Source organism: Oncorhynchus masou, chromosome 33 (assembly GCF_036934945.1).
Source record: "Oncorhynchus masou masou isolate Uvic2021 chromosome 33, UVic_Omas_1.1, whole genome shotgun sequence".
Classification (NCBI taxonomy): domain Eukaryota; kingdom Metazoa; phylum Chordata; class Actinopteri; order Salmoniformes; family Salmonidae; genus Oncorhynchus; species Oncorhynchus masou.
The window spans coordinates 42682258-42702082 of NC_088244.1; the positions used below are offsets into that span (position 1 = coordinate 42682258).

General features: G+C 41.3%; 1 protein-coding gene across 1 annotated transcript; it reads left to right on the plus strand.

The window, feature by feature from the left end:
• The first annotated feature begins 1172 nt into the window (after positions 1-1172).
• On the plus strand, positions 1173-17952 carry kiaa2013 (KIAA2013 ortholog). The gene is made up of 3 exons (XM_064955896.1): positions 1173-2794; positions 8413-9275; positions 15731-17952. Exons 1-3 carry the CDS (start codon positions 1825-1827, stop codon positions 15761-15763), a joined length of 1866 nt encoding a protein of 621 aa, XP_064811968.1. The 5' UTR covers positions 1173-1824; the 3' UTR covers positions 15764-17952.
• The last annotated feature ends 1873 nt before the right edge of the window (positions 17953-19825 follow it).

The window sequence follows — 19825 nt, forward strand, 5'->3', positions numbered from 1 at the left end:
TACATTTTTTGACACTTCTGATCCATCCCTGCAGTACAATTAAATGCGAAAAAAATGCTAAAAATCCAATCTTACTGAAACTTATTTCACTTCTTGGCCTATCCCTCTGTACTGGTATATCTCTACTACTCTCACCTTAACCCATCTTCCTCTACTTTCTTCACTGCCTCAGCATATGACAACTTCTGCTCTACTCTAACCCTGGAAACCTCAACCTGCCTCTTTCTCACAGGACATTTCTGATCCCCAGCTCCATGGGCACCCCATACAATTAGCACATTCCACTACTTTCCCCAATACTACACATTCCTTTGTCTCACACCTTGGGCCCTTTCTCCCACACACTGTTGCCACATGCCCATAAGCTTGACACCTTTAACATCTGAATGGATAACTTATATATCCTAACTTCACTTTGTCAGGCAAAGACTCAACTTTAAAACTCAAAAGAACAAACAATGACTCGCCTGTTTCCTCCTTCTCACCCCCCTGTCTGTGTTGCATCAAACGACGAGCATCACATACACCGGGAATATTTTCCCTCAGCTAGTCAACGTTTATATCTACTGCTACCCCAGTTACCACTCCTTTCATTGGTGCCCTTTTCTTGAGAACGAAACAATTCACTTTCCTTGTCCCCATTCGTTTTACTTCGAGCGCATTCTTCCTCTGCCCAACAGAAACACAAACAATTATCACTAGACCAACTTATAGTTACCCTCACCGATTCCACCTGACCCAACACCCCCACAGTGAAACCACAAATGGATCAGCCAAAAGGCAAGAGTCCACCTTTTCCACTTCACTCCTACTGTCACATACTCTTCTTCATCCTGATCCTCAGTGCATACCACGCTCTCCGATAACTTTACCACATCTACCACCTCCGATACTTCACCCTCATTCACTTCCATTTCTCCTCCTGTCTACCATTCTTCTTGACAAACCCAAACCCAAATCTCCCTTTTTTTCCCACAATTTCTTTCCAACTCAAGCTCACCCTCTACTAAACTCACCCTCTTCTTCCCTCAATCTCTTAGACCTCCTCTCTCACTTTTTCCCTCAATTCAGACACAAACGTGACAATTTACAACTTTCTAGCTAATAAAAAACACATTGTCGTAAAAATTCCCAACTAATTCCGACACTTCCGGTGCTATCATCCAACGTGATTTGCGGTAATTTCAGTAAACCCATGCAGAAGTGTCAACGATAGATTGGTGAGTTGCTTGAAAAGTAATCCACCTCAAAAAGGAATGGAATCCCAACTGCTAGACATACGCGAAAAATGAGCAACAATTGCACTCAATGGATTTATTGCCACGATGTGAGAAACAAATGCAAAGTGTCGCCTAACTAGCAGCGAAATGCTAGTTTGCAACCGCTAGCTAGCTCGCTAGGTACATTAGCTCACTTACCTTGTTTTGGTTAGCTTGTTAGCATGCTAACTCGTTAGGTTTGACAGCAATCAAGATTTGACAAGGACATTTTAGCTAAGGTGCTGTTATTTGGATAGCAACATACAGTAGCTATACAATATTTGAGTACCAGGTTATTAGCATCGCTAGTTAACGTTATCTAGCTAGGTAAAGTTAGCTTACCTACCGTGTGCATTGCTAGCTACTATAGTTGTCAACAGGAAAGACTTCCTACACTAATAACTCAAAACTTAAGCGGTCATCTCCTGATCTAACGTTGATATTGGTTAGAGAGAATGGAGAATCACCTTTGATGGTCCTGTTTTTTTGTTATACTGGTAATTAGGTACTATAGCTAACTACTCAAATTGCAAACTTGAGTTATAGTGACTAAAGCATAAATACAATGTGGCTCCAGCAAAGACTAAAGGGCCTACCAGGTCTGCTGTCAAGCAGCTGGGCAAGAAGAATGCTCATAGGACTACTGTTTTTCCTAATCTTCTACTGGTACCTTAGCTCAGACGGCGCTTTGAGGTTGTTCAGTGGCTTAGGCCAGTCGGGTGGGCCAGCTGGACAATGCCTCCAGACTGAGATCCACAGGTGGAAGTCACTGGTGGACCGGGGCGAGGGAATCTACACTACTCCCCAGGAGAAAGCGGTCACGCCTTTCGTCTCAGGTAACGGCCATTTCCTGGTGGACATTGACTCCAACAGACTGTGGGTGGCCTCGTCCTCCCAGCCCGGCTCGGCCCCAGTTTACCAGACTGAGTACTCACCCATAGTGGGCATCCACGTCCCGGGGATGCGGGCCAAGGCGAGGGCCACCATGCTCTGGTTCCGCAAAGGGGCTGTCCTGTCCGTCCGATGCGTCCTCCCAGGGGGAGCCGGCAGCTCCGGATCAGCCCGTGACTGCCTCACCATCCGAGAAGAGTTCATCGCCCACCGCAGCCGGCCCAATGTCTTCCTCCAGAGGATCCACATCAACAACCCCTCTGAGCGGGCCGCCACCATGGAGGTGTCCACCGAAATGCCCTCGTTCGGGAGCAAGTTCTCAGCCAGTGTGGAGAAGGTGGAGGACAAGGAGGTCGTGCTGTCATCGGGCCGCGTGGTTCTGCCTGAGAAGAACCAGATAGTGCTGGTGGTGGTGGCCACCAATAAGCTTGGCAGCCGCATCCAGGTGGCTGCCAAGTCAGAGTTTGCCGAGAATGTGTTGTCGGTGGTGTGGATGTCGGAGCCCATCGAGTCGGCCAAGCTGGAGGAGACCTTCACCAGGCTCCGAGACGGAGCCAAGAAAGAACTGGGAGAGCTGCTGAGGGCCAACGTAGAAGATCTGGTCCAGGACCACCAACAGGCCTGGATGGACCTCTTCATCTCTGGTGAGTGAATAAAAAGTTGAGGCTGAGATGCCACATCTTTTGCGTTGCAGTGCAGAATGACGTTGTGGTATTTAGATAACTCTCACATGCTTTCTCATAGACTGTACAGGATGAAACAATTATTGGATGGTATTTGCATGCTACCTGATTATGATGAATGACTAGGCTAATGAATGATGTAGTTCTAGATCAAATTACTATAGAGCTGGCCGATATAGACAAAATTTCATATCGTGGTAAATCAAAGAAAAAAATAAAATAAATTACGATGCGATACAAGTGTTGATCCCATGTTTTATGGACTGAAATAAAAGATCTCATAAATGTTCCATACGCACAAAAAGCTTATTTCTCTAAAATAAAATAATTAGTGAGCATTTCTCATTTGCCAAGATATTCCAACCACCTGACAAATGTGGCACATCAAGAAGCTGATTAAACAGCATTATCATTACAAAGATGCACCCTGTGCTGGGGACAATTAAAGGCAACTCTAAAATGTGCAGTTTTGTCACACAACATAATGCCACTGATGTCTCAAGTTTTGAGGGAGTGTGCTATTGGCATGCTGACTGCAGGAATGTCCACCCGAGCTGTTGCCTCCAGCGTCATTTTAGAGAATTTGTCCAACCGGCCTCACAACCGCAGACCACGTGTATGGCGGCATGTGGGTGAGCGGTTAGCTTATGTCAACGTTGTGAACAGAGTACCCCTATGGTGGCGGTGGGGTTATGGTATGGGCAGGCATGAGCTATGGAAAATGAACAGAATTGCATTTTATCGATGGCAATTTGAATGCACAGAGATATCGTGACGAGATCCTGAGGCCCATTGTTGTGCCATTCAGCTGCCGCCATCAACTCCCGTTTCAGCATGATAATGCACGGCCCCCCAATACAATTAATTCCATTCCCCCAAGAACCCCCAATGCACCAACAACCAAGATAATGAACTGAAGAGAAAAATGGAAAAGACAGAAGAAAACAGCAAACAACAATGCAAAACAAGTTCTACAAAATAATACATTTTAAACAAAGGACATGAAGGACAACTGAAATCATAACAGCAATGCCAACTGTATATGTTTGTGTGCATGTCTGGCACTATTACATGTATGTGTGTGTTCTTGTACGTGTTTATTTGAATGAGAGTGTGTGTATAATCATGTGTACAAACACCTGCACGGCATCAGCCTCAAACCGGCATTAGTTGTAAAAACACTGCCACTTAGTGTCGTTCAAATGTACCTTGTTTTATTTAACCTTTTTTCCCCTTTATCTTTTGACCATCATTCTCTCTCTCACACAGCACCTCCACTCCCACTTGTCTCCAATTCCACAAACCAACCCTCAGCCCATCCCATCTATCTCTGCTGGCCACCCACTTCGTGTTTCTATGCAACACATATCTTTCAACTATGCTATGATGTTTAACGTACAATTTCAATCTATCTAATCGAATAGAATCTACAGATTGCGTGTTGAAGATAAATACTTTTACTAAGAGTATTAGTAATTGACTGACCCGGTCTCTCCAGATCTCCTAACAGTACTATTTCTAGGGTCAATTTTAGATCAATGCTATGCATTTTCAGCCATTCCTGAACCTGAGACCAGAAGTAGGCTACCTGAGGGCAATACCTAAATAAATGCTTGATTCTGTATCCTCACAACAAAATCTGCAAAGCTTCGATGATTTTATGCCCCAAATATTCAACATTTTGTTGGTGGCAAGAATTCTATATAATAATTTTAGCTGAAAAGGACAGAGTCTTTAAATCTTGTGTTGTTTCATATATCAAATCATACCATGGAATCGGTACAGCACAGTTGTCGACATCCTGGTCCTCAAATGAAACTTTCCTATTTATGTTATTTTTATTCCTCTGCCAGTTTTGATTCTTTATATTGGGCAGACAGACCAGTTCCCCACCTCCTCCCGCTGCCACCCGCCTCCTCCATTTTTGGGGCAATGCTGTAATCAATTGGTTGTACTCTTGGATTGAGCAGACCTTCCCGTAAAATTCTGATAACTCCATGAAGGACATAACTTCACCATTACAATTTACAATATAATTTAAGAACAAAATACCCTTTTCAAACATCTTTCCCATAAATACAGCTATTTTATCAACCAGCACATTTGAGTTCAGCCATAATATTTGTGGTAATATTTGTTCTATCTTTTCAGGGGGATGAAATTGAAATTGTAGCCAGCTCTGCAATGCGTGTTTGAAAAAAAAAAATCTCAAATTTTCTAAATGTCCATTGCTTGTGTTTCTTGGCCCAAGCATGTCTCTTCTTATTATTGGTGTCCTTTAGTAGCAGTTTCTTTGCAGTAATTTGACCATGAAGGCCTGATTCACACAGTCTCCTCTGAACAGTTTGTTGAGATGTGTCTGTTACTTGAACTCTGAAGAATTTATTTGGCTGCAATTTCTGAGGCTGGTAACTCTAATGAACTTATCCTCTGCAGCAGAGGTAACTCTGGGTCTTCCATTCCTGTGGCAGTCCTCATGAGAGCCAGTTTCATCATAGTCCTTGATGGTTTTTGTGACTGCAAAAACCGTATTGACTGACCTTTGTCTTTAAAGTAATGATGGACTGTCGTTTCTCTTTGCTTATTTGAGCTGTTCTTGCCATACTATGGACGTGGTCTTTTACCAAATAGGGCTATCTTCTGTACCTTATCACTACCCCACTACCTTGTCACCACACAACTGATTGGCTCAAATGCATTATGAAGGAAAGAAATTCCACAAATTAACTTTTAACATGGCACGACTATTAAATGAAATGCATTCCATGTGACTACCTCATGAAGCTGGTTGAGAGAATGCCCAGAGTGTGCAAAGGGTGGCTATTTGAAGAATCTCAAATATAAAATGTATTTTTATTAGTTTAACACATTTTTGGTTACTACATGATTCCATATGCATTACTTCATAGTTTTGATGTCTTCACTATTATTCTACAATATTGAAAAACCCTTGAATAAGTAGGTGTTCTAAAACTTTTGACCGGTAGTGTACATTCCTTGTACATGTAAATGCATTAATGAGTTTGTGTATGGTGACATGAATAAGTACATTTCAAGCTAGAATCTAACAGCAAAATAAAAGTAAGCTACCGGAGATAACTATCATCTGGCTATACCTGCTGAATGGGGCTTACAATAGATTTAGATTCACCACCAGCAATAGCTTTGGTAGTTTTGCTTGAAATAATATATGTTCATTTTTAGATGTACATGTTAAAGTTTATAATGTCATAGCAAGGACAAAAGTCACTTTTGCAAGGTGCACTGCTTGGCCGAAGAGAAGATCAATCTGTAAAAACTTCCAAACGATCAAAACCATTCGATTTTGAGATGAAGTGGTGAAATCCAAAGTTGTGCTATATATTCATTGCCTATGTCATAGCTAATTTGTAAACAAATATTGATACACTACTAACTAACACTTAATCTGCAAAATTGCAAGTTAATTAGTAGGTGATGGTGATTTCAGAACCAAAGTGCGGGGACAAAAACCATAGGCTACAATCTGATAGTGTTAGTGGGGTGGTAGATGCCTTGTCTCCCTTAAGGGGCCTACATAGTACATACATTATTTATACCCACGCACAAACACGTACACACGTCAGCACAGAGAGGCCATGAGCTCCATCAGCAGATTTGAATTTATAATGGAACATTAATGTGTTTATGCAACAAATGGTAGTGCATCGAACTGAATTGCACCAATTCGTTCGCTAATCAAACGGAATCGTTTAAACTAAAACATATTGTTCCTGTGTCTGGAAGGGGCCCATTTATCTAGATGATTCGCATCGAATCCACGTCCCGAATATATCAGGAAGTCGAGGCTGATGTCCTACAAAAACTTTCCAGCGCTATGCCTAGGCTACTTGGCTCTGCTCATCGGGCGTTTTATTGGTGTCCTAAACAGTACATACATATGAGATGAGTAATGCCAGATATGTGAACATTGTTAGTGACTAGTGTTCCATTCCCGAAAGTGGTCATTGATTTCTAGTCTATGCCTATAGGCAGCAGCCTCCAAAGTGCTCGTGATGGCTGTTTTAACAGTCTGATGGCCTTGAGATAGTAGCTGTTTTTCAGTCTCTCTGTCCCAGCTTTGATGCACCTGTACTGACCTCGCCTTCTGGATGATAGCGGGGTGAACAGGCAGTGGCTCGGGTGGTTGATGTCCTTAATGATCTTTTTGGCCTTCCTGTGACATTGGGTGCTGTAGGTGTCCTGGAGGGCGGGTAGTTTGCCCCCGGTAATGTGTTGGGCAGACTGCACCACCCTCTGGAGAGCCTTGTGGTTGCAGGCGGAGCATTTGCCGTTGCAGGTGGTGATATAGCCCGACAGGATGCTTTCAATTGTGAATCTGTAAAAGTTTGTGAGGGTTTTAGGTGACAAGCCAAATTTCTTTAGCCTCCTGAGGTTGAAGAGTCTCTGTTGCGCCTTCTTCAGTCGATTTCAGTTTGTCAGGGACGTGTACGCCAAGGAACTTGAAGCCCCCCACCCCCCCCCCAATCTACAGTTTATTGAAGACCAACATTCATCTTCTTTGTTTGGTTGACATTAATGGAGATGTTGTTTTCCAGGCCCCACACTCCCAGAGCCCGCACCTCCTCCCTGTAGGCTGTCTAGCCATCGTTGGCAATCAAGCCTACTACTGTTGTGTCTGCAAACCTGATGATTAAGTTGGAGGCGTGCTTGGCCACGCCATCATGGGTGAACAGGGAGTACAAGATGGGACTGAGCTCGCACCCTTGTGGGGCCCCAGTGTTGAGGATCAGTGGAGTGGAGGTGATGTTTCCTATCTTCACCACCTGGGGGCTGCCTGTCAGGAAGTCCAGGACCCAGTTGCACAGGGAGGGTTTCAGACCCAGGGCTTTGAGCTTAATGATGAGCTTGGAGGGTACTATGGTGTTGAATGCTGAGCTATAATCAATAAACAGCATTCTTACATAGGTATTCCTCTTGTCCAAATGGGATAGAGCAATGTGCAGAGTGATGGCGATTGCATCGTCTATGGATCTATTGGGGCGGTACGCAAATTGAGGTGGGTCTAAGGTGGCAGGTAAGGTGGAGGTGACTAGTCTCTCAAAGCACTTCATGATGACAGAGGTGAGTGCTACAGGGCGATAGTCATTAAGTTCAGTTACCTTTGCCTTCTTGGGTACTGGAACAATGGTGAACATCTTGAAGCATGTGGTGACAGCAGACAGGGATAGTAAGTAAACTGCTTTTGTAATAAAAAGGCAGTCTCTGTTAGCTTTTGCAGAGGCACCAGCTATTCTTCCTAGGGTCCACAAAAAAAGAAAACACCAAACATGACAAGTAATTAAACACTGATAGACAAGGACAGTGACACATTTGAAATACAACAATATACAAATAATACCTCAAAAAATAATACAACTACAACAATTGTGTGTGTCTGTGTGTGTGTTTGTTTCTGTGTGTGTATCCCCTTCACAGTCCCTGCAGTTCCGTAAGATGTTCTGGAACGTCGGTACTTTTCAGTTGATCATCCCAGCTCTACTATGTTGACATATTCTGTTCCCACATCTGCTGTGTGTGTGTGTGTATCTGTCCTGCAGGGGTGGAGATGCGTAAGATCACCGACGCACACACGCCATCCGGCGCCACAGTCAACACCACGCTCTACTACGTCCTCTCGGCCTCGCCGGCTCCCCTGCTGGACCGCCGTCTTGGCACTGAGGAGCGCGCCCGTCTGGAGTCCAGCCTCAACTACGCCGACCACTGCTTCAGCGGGCATGCCACAATGCACGCTGAGAACCTGTGGCCGGAGCGGGTCAGCAGCGTGGCCCAAGTCCTGCAGCTGGTCAACCTGTGGACCCTCACCCTGCAGAAGAGGGGCTGCAAGGTGCTGGTGGCGGCGGGCGCCCACGGCGTTATGCAGGGTGCCGTGCTCAGCTTCGGAGGCCTCTCATTCAACGAAAACCACCTTCAGTTCCAGGCAGACCCGGACGTGCTGCACAACAGCTACGCGCTGCGGGGAATCCACTACAACCAGGACCTGATCAACCTAGCTGTGCTGCTGGACTCCGAGGGCAAACCCTTTCTGCACGTGTCAGTCAAGCCCCAGGAGAAGCCCGTGGCACTGTACGCCTGCGAGGCAGGCTGCCTCAACGAACCGGTGGAGCTGACGTCGTCGCTGGTGGAGGCCAAGGGCCACGTGTTCCCTGTGATGGTGACGCAGCCCATCACGCCGCTGCTCTACATCTCCACGGACCTTCGCCACCTGCAGGACCTGCGGCACACGCTGCACCTCAAGGCCATCCTGGCACACGAGGAGCACATGGCCAAGCAGTACCCGGGCTTGCCCTTCCTCTTCTGGTTCAGCGTGGCTTCGCTCATCACCCTCTTCCACCTCTTTCTCTTCAAGCTCATCTACAATGAGTACTGTGGCCCCGGCGCCAAGCCTCTCTTCAGGAGCAAGGTATAAAAACACAAACACAACTACTTTGAACTGATGAACAAAAAGCTGTCCACAACAAACTGATTTGAACTGATGAACAACAAAACTGTCAGTTGTCCTCTTCTCGATTTGTTTTTTCTGTGTGGTGCGAGAATTCCCTTTTTCTTCAATGCTTTTTCGGGTGTTTGTATGTCTTAGCAGAGATATAGTTTGGATGTGTGTGTGGGATTTTGTCTTTGGAGTGGATTTGCATAATTGCTGTGCACGCCCCTCGCCCATTTTCCTGCTCTCCTCTACAAACCAGAAATGATTTGGTGTGTTGTCGTTTTCTATGTATGAAAGCAATCTTTTTGAGAAGTCATTTGACGACAAATTATCTAATTGGAAAGTAATGCACAATATTTAGTGGGGTCCGAAATTATTGACACCCTTGTTAAAGATAACCCCCATTAAATCAATAAAATCACTGTATAAAATAAATAACTCCCAAAACGGAGCTATATTGTATGCTCAACAAAATTGGGAGGTTTTGTTTCGCAAGTCATACTTTTTTTTCTCTCAAAATGAGTCCAAAATTATTCACTTCCCTAAAGATTCTTATAAATAAAATAGTCAAAAGTTTAGAATTTGGTCCCATATTCCGAGCACGCAATGACTACATCAAGCTTGTGAATCTACAAACTTGTTGGATGCATTTGAAGTTTGTTTTTTGGTTGTGTTGCAGATTATTTTGTGCCCAATAGAATATGAATGGTAAATAATGTATTGTGTCATTTTGGAGTCACTATTATAAATAAGAATATAATGTTTCTGAACACTTCTACATTAATGTGTATATTTACGGATAATCCTGATTGAATAGTAAAGTTACAGAGGGTCAAAGATCATACCCCCAAGACATGCTAACCTCTCACCAATACCAATAACTGGAGGTGAGCATGTTTGGGGCATGATCTTTAACCCTCTAACTTTCTCACTCAACATTATTCACGATTAACTCAGGAGTATCCATAATCATGGTAGCATCCACATTAATGTAGAAGTGTTTAGAAACATATTCTTATTTACAATAAAAGTGACTCCAAAATGACACACTACATAATTTATTATTCATTTCTGTTGAAAACAATCTGAAACGCAACCAAAACGAACTGCAAATGCATCCAACAAGTTTGTAGAGTCACAAGCTTGATGTAATCATTGCGTGCTAGGAATATAGGACCAAATACTAAACTTTTGACTACTTATTTATTATTTGGGGCGGCAGGGTAGCCAAGTGGTTCGAGCTTTGGACTAGTAAACGAAAGGTTTCATGTTCAAATCCCCGAGCTGACAAGGTACAAATCTGTCGTTCTGCCCCTGAACAGGCATTTAACCCACTGTTCCTAGGCCGTTGACAATAAGAATTTGTTCTTAACTGACTTGCCTAGTTAAATAAAGATAAAAAATATTTAAAAGTTTTTAAAAAATCTATGAATAATTAGGGGTGTCATTTTGACCCCTACCTCTTTGAGATGTTAAACATTTGCTTGGAGTAAGAGAAGTTGCATTCGTATAATATAATTTCCCCCCCCAATATAACTCAGTATTTTAATTATTTATTTTATACAGTCATTATTACTCATCTTTATCAAGGATATCAACAATTTCTGACCCCACTATATTTTGCAATGACTAGCCTTTTAAGCCTATATATTAGATATGTACATTTGATTAGAAAACGTCTGTCATTGAACGCAGCAGTATAAGGAGTCCTCATTTAAGATGGCGGACCACAAAATCCCAGTTCTATTACTGAACATTTAACTATATGCACGAGCGTTGTCATAATACTAGTATCGTGTTAAGGAAAAAACAAAACATGAAGCGGACTTCATTTCTCCAGAATAACTGTCCTAATGTTGAAAAAACACAGAATAAGTAGGTTTGTCAAGGACCATAGTTTCATCTTTTTCATGTTTTCTTTTTTGCCATGGATCTGGTATCGTAGTATCGCGATACTGGTGTTGTGACAACCCTAACATGCACTAATGCATCGATAATATAGTCTTACTTGTTTCCTGATGCAAGTTGTTTTAGTCCATCGATTTCAGAAACAGTGCAAGCAACCTCCTTTTGTTGTACCTTATCAGAGAGGATGAGGTGAAGTGAGTGGGTTTACTCCACCCAAAATCTGTCCACGTCAAAAAGATCATTATTTATTAATCAAGTGGAGTTTTTGTATGAGGGCTAATCAGTCTTGAATTTAGTCTAGTTAAAATTCATGTGTGAATCTTATTTGATCTAATAAGGTTTCGTAATGCTTAGGTTGTTACAAATGTACTGATATCAATGTGATACACGTGTCTTTGAGAAAATACACTTTATATCGGAGTTGTCCCAGTTGAAATTCGAGGCTAGCATAGAATCTCACTCTCCATTGAATAAAAGCGGTTGACGTCAACACACCTCATCAAATCGAAATCAAATTTTATCGGTCACATACACATATTTAGCCGGTGTTATTGCGGGTGTTAAAAAATAAATAATAAGATGTATCCACCAATCCAAAGACGGGAATAGGCGGGAGCTTGACAGCCTGCCGTTCCGCTCTGTGGACAATGAATCCCATTGTTAGTAGAGACACAAGCATCTCGTCATTTTATCCATTATCTTTGACCTTATACATATTTCCAAATGTAGGCTGTAGCTTTTCCTGTCCGTGTGGATGCAAACAAGGTTTCCTCCCCACCTTAAGCCTCTGGTATAGCTAATGATGTGTTTTGTCCCCCTTTGTTCAATCCCTTTACTGGTGCCTTCAAGTCTTCTCTCAATCAACAAGTGTACGAATGTGGGTTTTGAATCTTTTCAGTTCTGTTTGCTTCAGTACTATCCTAATTTCACCACCTCGATTTGACACGCGGCATAATAATTTCAGCAAGAAATGACTGAACCCATATCGACCCAAGGTTGAGCTTCTTGTGGTCCGCCATCTTAAATGAGGACTCCGAATACTGGTGCGTTCAATGACACACAAGTGTTCTAATCAAATGTACATGTCTCATTTTAGACTACAGGCCTAAAACGCTAGTCATTGTAAAATATAGTGTGGTCTGAAATTCTAGACTGTCTCAAAATGAGAAAGAAAATATGCCCATCAGGCATTTAGCCAAAGAGAGGCCAAAACTGGAAAACGCTAACGGGGTTAAACGAGGTGGTTCTAATCCGGGAATTTTCCAAAAGCTTCTTGATACTCATCTATCTACAGTATTTGTTGCAAAATTAGATGTGTGTTTGAAATAATGGGCACTACGAAGGATGGACATTTCTACTGTAAGTGGTTGTGCTTTGATTAACTATGACTGAGCGCCGCCAACTAATCCCTTTTCGCCACGTGGCATCGTTTTGGTTTGTGTGTATTTTTTTATTTTTTGGATGGTGTTTTCTTTTGATTCACTGATTAAATTAAGGAATTAAATTGGTCTCTCTTTGATAACCAATCTAACAATAAGCTTGCTGTTTACTCATACCTATGTGTGTATAGGCACTCATCCTATCCCCAACCGACTTCTAGCTCCTAGGCACTTGTAGAGATTTCAATGACCGTTCCAGTAGCTCCACATTGTCTTCTGATAGGCCAGGTGGAATTTCTGCCATATTTCTTACACCTTTCCAATCTTCTTAGATCACATTTGCCCTGGGGTTAGAAGCTCAAGCTTGGGTCAATTTGGGATTGGGGTAAATCAAATCAAATTTATTTATATAGCCCTTCGTACATCAGCTAATATCTCAAAGTGCTGTACAGAAACTCAACCTAAAACCCCAAACAGCAAGCAATGCAGGTGTAGAAGCACGGTGGCTAGGAAAAACTCCCTAGAAAGGCCAAAACCTAGGAAGAAACCTAGAGAGGAACCAGGCTATATGGGGTGGCTAGTCCTCTTCTGAATATGAATTCAATCACTTTTTGACAGCATCCTTTTTGATTTAAACAAAACTTTGCATATATGTATGGCAGTGCTGGCGTTATAGGCGTTATACCTCCTCAACCGTCCAAATTCAATATTGAAATATTGATCATTTATCTGACCGAGACGCGCTCAGACAGAAAGACGCATCAATCTCAGTTAAAGCATCCGGGCGAGTGAAACAGCGCCCCCTGTCCCAGTATGTGTAGCCCGTGTATCTGATGCTTTCTGGACCAAAAGAGTATGGCATGTCATGGCTGTTTCACTCGCTTGGAAGCTTTCTCCAGTGATCTAGTTTCAGCAGAGAGAGAGAGGCAAAGCGAGAGGGCTCACTCTTGACATAATCTGTCCAATGCATTTCTATGGGAATAATATGCAGACCTAAGCTTGTCGCCTGCTTTCCCAACTTTGGGACAAAGATTCCCATTGTTAGGGCGGAGATATGAGCATCTCATCATTATATACAGATCGCTGATTTCAGCTTCTTGCGAATTTGAAAGGAAAGTTGGCGGGTGCATAGGGCACTGTTAGGATGCTGGATTGCCCTAAGTAAAGTGATGTTTCGCCAGAATTATGTAATTATTCCTGTCTTTAAATTTTTTTTTTTTAAATACTTCACCAAGGAGCTTGACTTAGCCATCCATTTGGGTAGAGTGCGTGGCAATGGGTCTAGTTGATTGAGTTGCGGCTGTCGGTGAAAAGTGTCTAAAATATGTGTGAAGATAATGTGTCTTCACACATATATAATTTCATTTAAAATGTTGCATCATGAAGAAGGGGAGAGGGGTGTGGCAAAGATATGGTGCGTCTCCAGAATGCATGCATCAGTAGGAAAGTGCCCATTTAGCCGCCAATGGATCACAGTGTAACGATGTGTCCATATGGTAGAGGCTAGTGCTCTAGCCATAGTTGAGTTTGAACTTTTTAGATTTTTATCATTTTATGATTTAAGGGAGGGGGAGGGGAGAGAGAGGGTTGTTGTTAACATTGTTCCTGTGTAATGTCTGAGTGTGCATCACACATGTGCACACCTACTGTAAAAAAAGGTATAAGGAAATTAAACTGTTCCACGAAAATGTGCACATATTAATTACTGGCATGTGGATCGGTAGAAATTGTAGGATAAATTGTAAGCTTCCTCAAACTTAAAACTACTGAGCTGCGTATGGTCTTTACTATTACACCTATTTCGAACATGTGTGCGAGCGCATGCACACACAGGAGGTCCTGGATAAAGTGGGCGAGCCTATGGAAATCAAATGCCCGTCCAACTGATTCATTCTGGCCCATGGAAAAATGGTCAGAAAGTGACTTTTTGGACCTGAATGCCAAAACATTCAGGAGATAGAGGTGCTCAAAGTTGACCCATTTTGTATACCCTACCATATCATGAGACATCCATGTCTTCATCACTGGATAATATAAACAGTTCAGTTTGATATCATTTAAAACCTTACAAACAGGGTTTTCAAACATCATTTCTGGAAAATCATGTTTTTAATTAAAAAATATATTTTATTTACATTTAACGTAAATTATCTGAAGAAGCATAAACACACATTTCTCATTCGGATAGATTGTAGCTTAGACCCGACTTTACATCATCTGGGGTTTTTGTGTTGTGCCCGCCATCTGTTGAGACACAACATGATCTTGAATACAGGGTGGGTGTCATTTCAATCATAAATATCAAATTTATAGAATGGACCTATCCCTTCAGACCACTGCGATTTAGCTGGTACACCATTGAAATGTAAATGTACATTTTAACTTCTAATTACTACCACAAAGATGTCTGCTAGTCTACCCACCATCGAACGTCAACTTAAATTGTCATATCTATTCTATTATCTATATTTCTATGATTTCATTTGGTTTTCTATGGAGGATTGACTGTATAATTTAAAAACGCATATTCCTATTCAAGTCAACATTCTCTGATGTATAGACCGCCAACCATCTTTGGGGTGCCATTTAAAAGTTGATATTTTAATTATATTCCCATTTTAGTACATTTATCAGCCCAAGCATGACACCCACAATGTATTCAAGAGCATGTTGTGTCTCAACCGATGGCAGAAACAACACAAAGACCTCAGATGTCAAATGGGCTCTAACCTACAACCTATGCAAATAGGACACAAATCTGAGTTTGCACGTTATTGGATAATTTACTTTTAAGGTTATTTTTTTTATTTTTTATTATTAAATAAATTATGAAACAGTTTGACCACCTATTTGTACGTTTTTAAATTACATACATCTCAAACACTTATCTTTTCCAGTGATAATGACATGGATGTCTTATGGTATGTGAAATCAGTCAACTTTGAGCCCCTTTATCTCTTTAATGTTTTGGCATTCATGTCCGAAAGGTCACTCTCTGATCACTTCTACAATGGGCCAATATGTATGGGAGGTTTTGTTTAAATCAAAAGGGGTGCTATCGAAAAGTGATTTAATTCAAATGGATTTGTCTTGCATTTCCTGATTGCTCTTCCTGTTTATAACCCTCCCCTTTAACCTCACCAGGTGACGAAGCCAAGTGAGGAGATGGAAGCTTAGATAGCAGCCATGACATCACAGGTGGAGTAGCAGCCAGCGAATGACATTGCCATAAAGTGTGTTACTGTTCATGTCATCTGATTGGGGTCATTATTTGATAATGATATTTGTGTTGAGATGGTCAACGTGTTGATTTGACTTTTGACATGTTGGAGCTGAATTCAGAGAAAAAAGCTCACATTGCCTGATGAGGTCTTTCATTGGCAAGGCAAGTGAAAGTCTGTCATTCTTTACAATGCTTCCATTCATTTTGACAGGGCGACCTGTCCGTTTGAATGAATACCATCATCATACATTATGGGTGAAAGATGCCAACCGATTGGTTGTCACTCACTGGCAAAACTCCAAATGAAGGCTCAGGTCTCAAAGGTTGAAGTATGAGTGTGATTGAAAGGAATTGTCTTATTTTCTTTCACATTATTGGTCCTGTTGGTAAATGTTAATATCCATCCTTGCTTTCTTACTTGGAAGTCTAAAATGATTGCATTGGTAAAGGGTTCCACTATCTAGCTTTCACCAATGTTGTTGTTACAGGGAATGGGGAGATGGATTTTCTAATTATTTAAACAGGTCAATTTCCTGTAGTCTATTTTCTGCCAAGCTTAATATAGTCAAAATTAAGTATAAAAAAAATCTGAGGATCAGCTTGTGCCGAGAAAGTGTCAATTCAGTCTAAAGACCATTGATATCAAACTGATGCTAAATTAGCAGGTCCGTCCGGCAGTGTGCATTGGGTCTTAATTTCCTAGTGGAAAAAGTGAGTCTTATTGGTGAATTGCTCTGTCTGCCACTCAATGCACTTTCCTCAAGACCTCTGCTTCTGAACACCAAACATTGCTAAGGTGACCAAAAATATATTCACTTCCTGATCTTTTCCTGTCCCTTTACGGGAGATGTAGTAGTCATAGAAGTAGAATCCTAGAATAGGGATATAATTTATATGGTTCTCGTCACTGCTTTGTGCTGTTTCTACCATATAGAATTCTGGAATATGTGTTTTCCTTCCCTGTTTTTCATGACATCTCATGACTGAAATGATTGGCACCCTTCATAAAGATGGTATATTGTGTTTGCATTTTTTGTTGTTGAAATTATATTTTATACTAATACAATTTCTCTGAATTTTTAGTTTTTTGAACAAGTAATACAAAATATATAAAAGATGGGTCAATTTTTGGCAACCATTTTCAATACTCCGTTACCCTCCCCTTGTGAGGATAACAGCACTGAGCCTTTTTAGGTACTGGGTTATTTTCTGCTTATCACATCCTCCTTTCAATACCATACCCACCACTGGTGTGTGTGGCCAAAGAACTCTATTTGCATGTCATCTGAACATAGCACTGGTTCCAATCCAAGTCAGTGCCAATGCCGTTTAACAAACTCCAGGCATTTACATTTATTGAATGACATGAAAATAGAGCTCTGTGGTCACGCACACCAGTGGTGGGTTTGGTGTCAAAGGAAGGCAGTGATGAGCAGATAAATACCTCATACCTTCTGTAAAATATTGTGGTGGATCTTTTTTATGGGCCTATTTTGCTTCAACTGGTTAGGGCCAACGGCATCATGAACTTTACCCAGTATCAGGACATTTTAGCCAAAAACCTGGTTTCCTCTGCCAGGAGGCTAAAACTTGACCGCAAGTGGATCTTCCAGCAAAACAATAACCCCAAGCGCACATCAAATTACACAAAGAAATGTTTAATTGAACACAAAAATGTTTTATTGCAATGGCCATCGCAGTCTCTGGACCCCATTTGAAAACCTGTGGTATGAATTGAAGAGGGCAGTCCATAAGAGTAGACAAAAGGATATCAAGCTCTAGACTATTATGCAAATTAATCTACAATGATTGAGTGAATTTATGCGCTTAATGTTGTTTTTAAATACTGCAAAATGACTAGATAAACTGAGTACCAATTCGAAGTGTGAATTGTTTTCTTGTTCTTATGTATTTTTCATCTTTGTTCATATAGAATTTAAGGGCTTTTTTGAATCCGTTATTTTGATTTTAACGAACTACTGAGTGTGCCTTTTTTAAATTAATTTATTCTGATTACACCTACAGTTTGGTTGGATTGTACTTGAATATAATGTGATTTGAGAGAAAATAAAAATGTATGTGTATGTTATTGTAAATTGATTTGGATAAATTACAAATGTATACATAAAGATTTTGAAATATACATTTGTAAATTTGTTCAATTAAAGTATGTTGTCAGAGAAATTGTTAAAACTATTTTGTCAAATCTATTTGTATTCAACAGTGATTGACTTGGGCCGGAGCTGTCTGAAACGCTGTACCTTCTCTTCTAGTTTTGGGGGAATTGCGTACCTGCTCCTCTGATCAGAGCTGAATGAATAGCAATGGAGAGTGGTCATTCATTTCCTCATTCCGCTTTGTTCCGGTGTATTTGCCGCTAGTATGTGAATCTGTGAAAGATGTTGTTCGAGATTACGCAAATTGAAAATGTGCCAGACTGAATGACATGATGCACTGTTCCAAGTTGTAAAATGAGGGTTTGCAAGGTCATGGAAATGAATTAAATAATAGTTTAATGTAGTTCATGAAAGCACACTTTTAAATATGATAAATATAAACTACATATCAGCCATTATCGGAATGGCCCTTCAGTGTATGTCTGTCGTGCTGTGTGCCAGTGTGAGTGGTCCGTTGCCCGAGGAGAGGGAGCGCGACGTTTCAGCAGCAGGTAGAAAATAATGACTGAGACCTAACTAGATCACCAATTCAAAACGTAATTGTAGCAGTTCTCGCTAGTTAATTATAGCGAACTAAGTATTCATTTAATTGTTGCCTTTCCACCGGCACTATAGAGCCTAAATACATATGCACAGTTAGAAAGCTGGGATTCCCCTCTATTAAATGCTAATGTAATTGCAACGTTAAAAATATAAGAATAGCGAAATTGACCAATAACTTTCTGTGCATAGATCTCCCCCGAAACATTACATATAAAAACATGTCTAGTTAGCTTGATTTGAAGCAGTGGCTTGTATTCATGAATGCCAAAGGAAGCCAGGCATCCTCATTTTTTATTTTTTAGATAAAATAACTTTGCTTTCGTCTCTCTGTTTTCATAATTTCCCTTCAATTCGCAAGAAGCTGAATGTATCTCTCAGGAGAAAGATTCTTGAGCATCGAAACAGAGCCCCCTTTGTCTCTACGTGTAGGCCATCTATCTGATGCTGTCTGATCCAAACGAGTAAGGTAGCGTTGAATGCAAGGAAAGCCAGCGAGCATTTTGACTCACTTGATAAAAAAAGTATAAAAAGATCTGCTTTGAGCTTAAACTGGCACACCAAAAAAACGTGGCACGGGAAAACAGCTTGGATTTTGAACCCATTGAGAGCATACATTATTGATAGGAAAAACTTGAATTGTTGCATCTCATTGTATATTGTTTTGTTTTCTAATGGTGGCTAAAAGTGTCCATTTCCTAAATTATCCATATGGATGGAGATAGGGATTTTGACTTTTGACTTAATTCTCCATACTGGCCAATGAGCATAACGGCGATTCTGATCCAATGATTAATTCGTACATTGTTGTGCCCCTGGCCTGAGAGGATGAAAATTCAATACGTAGCTAGATGTAGAAGGCTAATGTTAACTAGCTAGCGTTGCTCATGAATGGAAGTTAGGCTAGCGAACAAGCATTTTAGCCAGGTGGTCAAGGACAACAAAAAATAAAGCGTGTGCTGTATGACAGAGTGATAGACCGTTTCGTCAACATGAAAGAGAGGATGGCGGCATTGGCGTTTCTCTACAAGTAGGGTGAGTCAAACATGTTTTTCTACTTACAGGAACGCGCAAGCGCACACCAGTGGCGACCTGTCATTCAGGGCAGGTGGGACAGCCCCACAGTTTTGGCCCAAAAATTGTTTGCATGTTATTTTGGTATTAATATGCGTCACATCAGTTTGCAAACAATGTACAAAAAATATATATATTGAGTTAATAAAGCTGTGTAATAAAGCTCAATGTGGTCCCTTACGGCTATTCTTCAACATAAATGTGTAAAAATACGTCACAATGCTG

Coding starts and splice junctions, on each gene's coding strand:
- kiaa2013 (XM_064955896.1), top strand. CDS start 1,825: ATGTGGCTCCAGCAAAGACTAAAGGGCCTACCAGGTCTGCTGTCAAGC. Junction 2,795..8,412: donor GATGGACCTCTTCATCTCTG/GTGAGTGAATAA, acceptor TCTGTCCTGCAG/GGGTGGAGATGCGTAAGATC. Junction 9,276..15,730: donor AGCCTCTCTTCAGGAGCAAG/GTATAAAAACAC, acceptor TAACCTCACCAG/GTGACGAAGCCAAGTGAGGA.